At 36.1% G+C, this 10,551-nt stretch overlaps 1 protein-coding gene across 1 annotated transcript; it reads left to right on the top strand.

Moving 5' to 3' along the window:
- Nucleotides 1-1,202: 1,202 nt before the first annotated feature.
- On the top strand, nt 1,203-10,181 carry LOC116350853. The gene is made up of 11 exons (XM_031782824.1): nt 1,203-1,700; nt 2,421-2,891; nt 3,737-4,542; nt 4,826-5,026; nt 5,118-5,268; nt 5,816-5,946; nt 6,100-6,592; nt 6,684-7,101; nt 8,018-8,786; nt 8,973-9,162; nt 9,237-10,181. Exons 2-11 carry the CDS (start codon nt 2,771-2,773, stop codon nt 9,992-9,994), a joined length of 4,038 nt encoding a protein of 1,345 aa, XP_031638684.1. The 5' UTR covers nt 1,203-1,700; nt 2,421-2,770; the 3' UTR covers nt 9,995-10,181.
- The last annotated feature ends 370 nt before the right edge of the window (nt 10,182-10,551 follow it).

The following is a 10,551-nucleotide window of genomic DNA, read 5'->3' as shown; positions in this document are numbered from 1 at the left end:
AATGGAGTTCATAAAAATAATGAGCAAAAGAAAAACAATCTGCCAGCATCTGAAATAACCTTCTCACGATTATTGACGGAGCGTGCCACTTAATGCAGACGTTGGCTTAGTTTCAATGACAATAAAACATAGCAACTACAGATAGTTATGGCCCAGGACCAGCTAAAAGTTTTTCCGATAAAATCTATCAAAATTCTGCACAACGCTTCCATCTAATTCGATTGAGTTATGTTTGGCCATTTGATGAAATAGCGTGGCATCAAAATCCCTCGCCATTACACCTTGAATAAATGAATAATTGCTTTCGAATCAAATGCGGCTACGGTGCCTGATCGGTTACACAATTTATCATTTTCATTTGTCTAACAAGGACGAAAACAATGTCAAGCGAAACAAAAGAAAGTGATTTAAATGAGATGGAATTATTACGGATTTACTTGATGTATTCACATACAACCGACAATTTGCACATTCACATTTTTCTGGAAAAAGTGATGATACATTACGAAAAAAAACACCCTTGATAAGGAACAATGTACCAAACGATTCGCAAATGCAATTATCTGGGGAAATTTTATTTCTGCAAAATGGACATTTTTGGCTCCAAGAAAAGAATATGTCAAACAATATATGTGTGCATAATGCACATGGTATTCTTTCTCATATGCCTTTGAAGGGATAAATGGTATTGGATATCGTGGTAAATTCAAAGTAAACACAGAAAAAAAGGGACGCAAATATTCTGAAACTATAGCATTTGGTAAATGTTTATCGAACAGATATCGGCCTGCAAGCATCTCAAAGCAATAATAACGATGCACATGAAATTGGATGAGATTTTGGAAAAGTACACAGCCAATTAGAAACATAACGAAAAATAAGCAATAAATCCATTGCATTTATACCTTGAATAAGTCGATTTTTTTAATCGAACTCATTTCAGCTGTCGGACTGTCTATCATCAAATAACCATTAAATAGTCTGTATCAACCAGGGGTCAATTAGAAATAAAAAATCGTTATTTATTTTATGCTTTTTGATATATTAAATGATTTTTCGTGTAATTTGATATTTTGCGTATTAGTGATTTTTTGTCTATAACTTAAACTATCTATTTACAGTTTTTATCATTCCTAAAAGAAGAAATAAAATGCGTTAACAAGGTGAAATATAAAAAACTACGTTATTAAAAAAAATTTGATAATGAATAATGAAAAATAAAACTCAACATATGGAACAAAAATACCAGACATAAAAATGCAAAAAATGAAAAATAACAAAATTATGGTTCACGATAAGGTGTGGATCAAATTCGAAAGGAGAAGATCAAGAGATCCTCATCAAGATTATTGCTCTGGATCTTACGAAGTGACCAAATTTTCTAGTCCTGCCATCGAATTTTCAAAAGACGACCATCTTACATACAAAACGATATATCAGTGAGAAAGTGTTGTGAACAAACATTATTTAAACGTGAAATTTTCTATTGAATCAATGAAATTTCATTTTAAATGCAAAGAACTAGTCAAATAAAAAATAGTGAGAAGATAAACAAGATAAAGTGAACTATGAAGGAAATACATTCTGTGTAAAAAATGACAAAATATTAATAATCAAGTGAACAAAGTAAGATCAAACTATCAAAAAATTGAGTGAGAATGCAATTTCGATCGCAAAAGATGTCTGTGTGAAAGTTTAAAGTAAGTAAATAATAGTAACTACCAATATGTAAGCGAAAAAAGGATAAAAAAATGATAAACATTTTTGAAAATCCTCAATGTAAATCCGAACCAATTATTTTTGCAAAATGGACAGTTTTGATCCAGGAAAAACGTGTCATACAATGCATATATGCATGATACACATAGTTTTTTTTACACAAGTTCAAGAAAAAAAGTAATTGGTATGAAGGATCTGTAAGAATTCCTCGTAAAAGTATAGAGCAAAAGCAATAAACTCAAACTATAGAATTCCGTATGGGTCAATATTTATTGAGCAGATTTCGGAGATTTTTCTGCATTTACTTTAACACAGATTCAATTCAAAATGATGTGGATTCCTTCATGGGTCGTAAAAAACCTCCCTACGGAAAACAATTGAAGACGATAATAATGTTGAACATAAGATTGGATGATATTTTGAATGAAAAAATATGCAACCAATTACAAGTATAACGAAAAATAAACAATGATACCATTTGATGGATACGAAACTGGGGAGCCTTTGTAAATACGAGAAAAAAGTGTGAAAAATGCGTCTAATGTAGTTGAAAAAAAAATGTGTGGTAAAATTACCCGCAATCCTTAGGTCCGGTTGTAATCCCCATAGGCCATGGTTTTTTTATATTCAGCAAATTATTTAAGCTTAAAGGGATTTCCTGTCATTCTTTCTATATATGTGTGTATATATTTTCCTTTCAGATGGAAAGAGTTTATGAGCAACGCCTGAGCATTCATGAAATATAAAAATAATTCTGCGAAACAGTGGCTCGTAGTACATGGCAAAGATGGAGATGACAAAAAGCGAGCAAAATGAAGCCCAAAATGAGGTGAACATATAGACGTCTCTGATGAAAATAAATATGATAGCAAAAAGTGAAAAACCCATAGATAAAAGTGGCGCAAAATATTCAAAAAGTGTAGGTGACAGTGCAATAAAGACTTGAGCTACAATTAGGCAACGTGTACCGGGCGAAAAGAAAAAAATAACATACAAAGTCATTTGACTGGAACTTTAATGTATTTGGTGCAATATTACTTTTAGCGGTAGAATGATGAGAGTCAAATTTGAGGGACCGATTATGCAATATCAATTGAATCGACCGCATTGTTTATGGGATATTTCCTTCATTCATCTAGCTGTTTTTGTTTGTTCTCTGCTCACAAATGTTGGTAAGTAACTTTTTCCCCCTTTGGTATTTTCTGTATGTAAACATTTTTTGCTCCATCACGCAAAAATTCGTCCGTTTATCTCGGAAGCACTGTGCGCTATGCACACATACGACGAACACGTGTGATTGAAATCAATACAAAACATTGGAGTGGAAATTTGAGAATCGGCAGATATTGAGTTTTATGCCGAAATGTTGATAACACAACGACCAACTTTCATTTGCGGCAGTATTTATTGGGAAGCCATTCGTTAAATTGTAAACACAAACTTTTATCTAAAAAGATGTCAGCCACGTCGTTGATTTATAATTCAACACGTGAACTGTTGTCAACAAAGACTGTAAAATTATCTATAGCTATTTTTACTCATGTTTATTGATAACATCGGAAAGACCAAACTTGGAATTCTCACGTATTATATGTCGATCCCATCGCTGCCTTTCCCAATTTTGTTCACAACACTTTGACAACAAAAAACATTTCGATTGAAGAAAAAATGGCTGTTTACAATCTATATAAAGAAAATACTAAAGCAGAATGGTGAAAAACACTCTCTAGCAATTTGATATCGTTCGGTATCGAATTGGCCATGAAAATATGTACATATTGTTCATTGAATGTGCACTTTCAACAAAAACTATGGGATGCAATGACGATAAAAACTGGACATAGTCAATTAAGCACAGTGTTCTTCTCTCTAAAATAAACATTCTCCTCAATCTACCACACAATGTCCGTATATGATTTATAGTCGTGCTATTGTTGTTGATTTTTCTTAAACCAACAGTTCGGTTTTTATTCCATTGTATTGATTTTGCTTTTGATCTTTTATTCCGCTCAATCAGATTTGACCGAATCGTTTCGACGTGGAAACTTGTTAATACCACGAACATATTCGCCGATAAGCGGGGATTTAAATGTGCAGCTTCAATATTTTAGCCAAGAAAAGCAAAAAACCGTCAAATCAAATTTCAACCGTGACGATGACTCAGCGTCGTTAAGCTCCGAAGAGGATGATTTTGTAAAAACGACATCGGCGCCCAAACAAACGAAACCATTTGGTGATGATGATGTTCGCTTGCAAGTGAGCCGTTTCGTTGGCACAAATCGTACAACCGTTGCAATCCTAGATGTGTACCCAGACCAACGTTCGAATATAACTCAGATCACAATTTCGTGTATGAATTTTTTGTTTGGTGGCACGTACGAGCTTGAAATTGTCGGTGGCAATGATATTGATGAAGGTGCCAACACATTGGATAATCACGATGAACGCTTACGAAAACAGTTAGATGTGAGATGGCCTCAACCAAAGCTCAGCGTGACTCCAGAATCGATTGGAACATATCCGCAGCAGCCAGTTGATGTGATTTTGGAATTTCCTGGCATTGAATGCATTGTACCGCATACGCAACTCGACACTGTGCCAGAGTTTTGGCTTGAACTTTATTATTGCGGTCACGAGGTGTATTGCGACAGCGCCAATGTGAGCAGCTCACAGGTTTTATACGCTGAACAAATTCGCGGTTATCCAAAAGCGCGCCTGTTAAAACTCAGCTGCGAGCTATTTGGTTTAGCAGGACATTATGTTGTTAAATTACGACCAACAGCACCAGTGGCGGCTAGCGTTTCAGCAACGGCTTATATTCAGGTATAAAATCAAAAGCAACTCTACTATTTGTTTTGCAAAATCCCATATGCATTGCATATGAATTTTTTTTATTGTGTTCTTTCTATTTTGATTTGTTTCGTTTCGTTATTTTTTGTTCACGGTTTGTGTACGTAGCCGAATGCATGAATGAGTATATCCAAAGCAATTTAAATGCAAAATCGGTGAAATGAAAACCAACGTTTTAATTTGGCAGCTTTTATATTTGTTTGCATCGGTTTTTATCAATAATAATATACCGTGCATTTTCCGGATTGTTTTTCAGGCTGACTGGAGTGAACAATTTGTGTTCAATGTCCATGCACGTTCAATATCACCATGTGATCCACACAGCGGAATTGGTGTTCTGTTTGAGTATCCAGCTTGCATTTTGGACCGAGCGGATCGAATACGGTTATTTGGCAAATTGAGGGCTGACGTTGCATCACTCGCACCACCCACATCACTCCACTACATCACCGAGCAGGTACAATGATTTTTGATGTTTTCAATTCCATTTTCCTCTCGTCAATTTCATTTTAATTCTGCTTTATTCTCATTTAACTATCCGAATGCAGCGAGTCGTTCGAGGTCAACATGCATTGCACTTTGACTGTGATTTTTTCTCGGAAAAATATGTCGAATATTGCTTTGTGTACGTTAGTCAGGCTATTTCCGGTGCTGTTGCCGACGTTCGCATGGATTGTTTGCCAACATTACCTGTTCGCGGTAAGTTCATAACTACGAATTATGATAACTCAACACAAAATCATTTGATTGTTTTCTTTGTAAATAACTGCTCTCCAGCATATTTTCAAACACAAACACAAACTGAATTCAATATTGGAATATTCAGATGAAATTGGGAATTTTATAAATATTTTCGGTGAAAACCTAAAGTAATAACAAGAATATTCCATTAATTTAAATCCAAAATCCAGAACAAAAAAAACACACACACACAGAATTTGTTCGTTTGGTTTTTGGAGTAGTGCACAAAATATTTGATGTGATTTATGCCATATGATTGCGCTGATAAATCCACATATGAACAAGCGTGTAGTGATAAAATGGTAATGGTTTCGGTAAAATGACACAAACCTGTTTCATGCAAATATTTGATAAATTTATTTTCAAATGCGTGAAACTGAAAACACATAACAAGTGATTTGGTTTGAGGCCGGCAGCAACAGTAGTTAAACTTTTTCGAATATTATTCATTTTGACACAAGTATGAATTCCATTTAATGTGTGTTGTTCTTTTTTCGTGTTATAGAATCAGAACGTGGAGGCTGGGGTCCATGGAGTGAGTACACGCCGTGCTCAACAACGTGTGCTGGTGGTACACGGAGTCGATATCGCGTTTGTGATTCACCGCCGCCGAGATATGGAGCAATGTTTTGTGAGGTAAAATCAATATTCAAAATCCATATTTAATAATAAATTGAAAATGCGAAAAATTTAAATATTGTACATGGTTTTTTTGATGGATGTTTTTTGGTTTGTTGTTTGATGCGACATAACATACGTAACTGAACACCAATGCTATTTGCCAAACAGGGAAATGCTGTTGAAACTGAAGAGTGTGGCGGATCAATATCAGATAGTTGGGAAAATTGTATTTATGGTGCGCCGGGTGGTATCTTACCATCGGACTTTGCAGATAGACCAGGTATAAAAGCCGATCTCGGATCGGATTGTCGATGTGGTTGTATTGTTCATTTGACGGTGTCCAAGCCGCGGCGCATTATATCTGCATCGGCTCAAAGTTGTCCGGGTCGCACATTTTGGCTGTTACAAGCCGAACCGGGCTACAGGATTCGATTTCACTTTGACTTCTTTCGACTCATTTGTTCGGATCAATATGTTCGCGTACGCGATGGAGATTCATTATTGAGCGAGTTGGTGGGCGAGTTTTTTGGCGGCACTCAAAAGAATACCGACGTCATTTTATCAAGCGGTTCGAAACTTTTGCTGGAATTTTACTCCAACGAATTATCGACAATTGGCGAATCGTGCAAAGGAGGCTTTTTAACACATGCACAACAATTCCGTAAGTAATGACAATACTTGAGTTGTCTTATTTTTAAAATGTTGCTGGTGAATATTTTTATCAAATTTTAATTGCTTGATTTTCCATGCAGAGACATCACATTTAAATATCACAGAACCACGTACGAGCAAAGCCATTATGTCAAAAATTAACATACCGTCCACGTCTCGAATTACAATGGTGCACGTCATTGCCATCCTATTCAGCAGTATTATAATTGTGGTGAGCGCAATGCTTGGCGCACAGTACGTATGTCGTTATCGTAAATACCAATTAGCTGAAAGTGCTGGTGAACCAGATTCGCCTGTGCACACTCCCCGTACATCAATGGGCTCAATAGCGGCAGGTCAATTGCCATCAAGAGCAGTCTCAACTTCAACATTACTATCGGAAGTTGTGTCATTTGTTAAAATACGACCACGGGGCCGATGGATGAAGCATTCACGTTTACGCGAAAGTGTCGATGGTGAGGCTCTCGAAGTAGCTCTACAAAATGGAAAAGCCCACAGGTAAGATGAGAAATTAAAAATAAAAAAAAAACTCAAAACACAAGTGTCAAGTGCACCATTTTCAATCATTATTATCATTTTTAGAAACTTGTTCGCTCCTTCCATTCTTATTTCTCTTTCTGAACATAATTTTCAAGTGAAATTCATATTCTATAGAAAATGCCATATTTCTATGCTTGAGCGCATGCAAACCATTACACATTCACGTTTACAGTCACGAGATTTTACATTTTAATTAAATATATATTTTTTGTCTGTGTCGTTGAATGAAATTTGTTGTCCACGTAAAAATTGATGTGGCAAAGCGAACAAAGAAAGAGATATCAGGCGGTAGAATGTTTAATTTGGAAAAAGGAACCTTATATACCTTTTGAAATGTGAATATCTCTTAATGTGCAGATTTTTTCACCGTTTTTTTTTTGCTCATTAAGTGTAAAAACCTCAAAATGGCTGTGTGTTTTTTATTCTCTCACACAATCCCGTTTATGTATACAGGATTTGGCTTTGTGCTTTACTCGTCGTCTGTATTACATGTCGTATTTATGTTCACAACGAAAAATTCTTCCGGGAAAATGTAGATGTACAATTCAAAGACACATTTTTATGGTTCTGTCACATTTTTCTGTGTTTCATCCAAACCATAGCTGATATTTACTTTAGCAGAGGAAATAAAATGTGTTCACTTTACGTAGCGAAAAAAGCACTGACATGAAAGTGATGCATGAAAAAATCAAATAAAATAAAAAACTACAAAACGCTGGCAGAGTTTGATGCAAAGAAAAAAACGAAATGAACAACGTTGACATAACATGCTCACGCGAAATAACAATAAAATTTCACGAATGGGAGCGAGAAAAAAAACGGCTAAACAGCAAAGAAAAACCTAATTAAATATGGTATGTTCGTTTATTTACAGTGACGATGCAGCGAGTCTGGATGCTAGTACGCACACTTTAACAAACGAAACGTTTAATGGGAGCAACGATGCATGCGAAACGAGCGACGTGATAACGGCACCAAAACGAAAGAAAAACAATAAACAAGATAGCGGAATGAATGGAGAATGCTCTAATGAGGCTCTATCGCAACAGTTATCGACGTCTCCATCGAGCTTCGGTTGCAGCAGCCCCGGCAGTAATAACGGTGACATCGATAGCAAGGAAGACGATGATAAAAATGACAGAAAAAATTTAGCTCGTTATAAGCGACGCAATTCAAACAACATCAATTCAATTAGTTTACCGCGTACACCACTCGATACACCCATGCCACGACGACGGGATTTTGGAAAGAAACGGAACACGAACACTGCTACTCCCGCCGCCGCTGCTGCTGCTGCTGCTACAAGAAGAAGCACCATTGCAGAAAACAAAGACAGAAAAAATGAACAAAGCGATGCAAAAACTACCACCGACACTAATTGTAACGGCAATAGTCATAATAAGGACAGTGGCAGCGATGATGTACCGACTGAAACGAAAAGAGTTAACGGCGAAAAGGGCTCACGAAAAAAGCGAAACCATTTAAATATGGTGGGCAGCAGTAGCAGAAACAAAGTTTTCAGCGAAGACAGTGAACGCGATTCGGATTCTCGGGCATCCATAAATAAGCACCCTCTTTCAGCTTCGCGTAAAAAAAGCGACATGATGAGAAGACTCAGTGTCAGCAATGCCACTTTGCGAAATGTAAATATTGCTTTTTCTCTCGCTTTCCCATTCTTCTTCTTCTTCATCTTTTTTGGTTTTATTCCTTTCGATTTAATTTTTATGCAAATTTTTGATGATAAAAATCGCATTCATAACAAGAAAGTCTTTTTTTTGTTCAGTTTGAATTAAAGAGAAACTTAAATTTGTTTGGTTAAATTATTGTAGAGTTGCTACTCGCCAGCATCGAGTGTAATTAGTGTGTCAACAAATCGCAGCGTGAATATTAAAGAGAGCAAAGAAAAGAAGAATCGTGAGAAATTGTTAGCCGGACCGGGATCTGAATTTTCATTGGCACCCGAAGATATGGAAATGGACTATTACGATTATAATGTGATTAATGCTGGCGCAGCACCAGGTTACTATTTTTAGCACATGATTATTGATTTGATTTGATAACATTCACATTTCATCTCTTCTACTTCATACTAGGTTCATACTTGGGCATGGATCCAGCGTATTTAGTATGGATCCCACCAATAGACGATGGCACCGAACACACTGAGGATGATGACGACGACGACGATGACGAACATTCTGATACAAATGGTCACAGCAACGAAAGTGAAGATGCATCACCCAGTGAAGAGGAGCCACATTACGAGGAAATTTCACCAACATATGCAAATAGTGAAAATCGAAAAGAAGAAGCACCCGAATTACCGCCGCTCAATAAAAAGCCCATTTCGCCGAATACAAATAACGGCATTAATGAAATGCATCAAAATGCTGATTTAAATAAAGTTTTGCTAGCAAGTGCATTCAGTGCAATACGAGATGATGTTGACTCACCAAAAGGCATTCGCCGAAAAATCAGTGGAAATTTACTTGGAAGAAAAGTACCCGATGTTGATGCCATACCAATGACCGAATTTAGGTCGAAAAAATCAAATGGCAGCCTTCGAAATGCTGATTCACCAGCCAAAGTACATCGCCCATCATATCAAAATCAGGAGCAACGTTGCAGCTATGCCAGCGACGATAAAGACGCTGGCACGGAGAAAGAGACAGCTGTTGTTAAATCGCCAAGCGACAAATTTAAAGATTATTACGAATTGGATGACATTCAATTTGCCGATGATGACTCTGAAGACGACTGCGACGTACGGTTCAATCGCAACCAAACTGACTATGCGACGTCAAAGATGCACGAACCAAAGAACAGTCACACACTTTTCGAAATGCATTAGGGAAAATCTGTTAAAGAATTTGAATAATATTTTGCACATTAGGCATGTGACGCTATAGCTAAATTGAAATGGATTGTAACGAATGAACTGACATGGAAAATTTGTATAATTTAATTTATTATTGCATAAAATGTATGTAGAGCTTTTCAAATTACATTATTATTATTATTATTGTATTACTACTATATAGATGTATGTACTTATTGAACACAAAAAAACTGAAACTGAAACATCATGTACTTTCAATGTAAATAAATCCTTTCATTAAATGTGAGAATAATTTTTTTTCAATTCAATTTTACATTCTACAACTTAAATCAACATTCATGTGGATTAGTGTAACTAACGGTGAGTCATGTATACAGTGTGTTCTATACACACAATCCATGTCAATTTAAAATGCACAATTTACATTCGAAGAAATGCTAATGTACCAATTGCCAAATGCAGACTGTCTTCAGATGTTGCACATTTTTTTGTAGCAAGGCACTTGTCACATTCTATCACAACGAAAAAAAAGATTTGCAAGAGCATACAGGCAAGCATCGAATACAGTT

This window comes from Contarinia nasturtii, unplaced genomic scaffold (assembly GCF_009176525.2).
Source record: "Contarinia nasturtii isolate CC-2019 unplaced genomic scaffold, AAFC_CNas_1.1 Cnas_scaffold_4311, whole genome shotgun sequence".
NCBI lineage: Eukaryota > Metazoa > Arthropoda > Insecta > Diptera > Cecidomyiidae > Contarinia > Contarinia nasturtii.
Note: the sequence above shows the minus strand (reverse complement) of the source record. Positions and strands in the feature narration are given on the sequence as shown.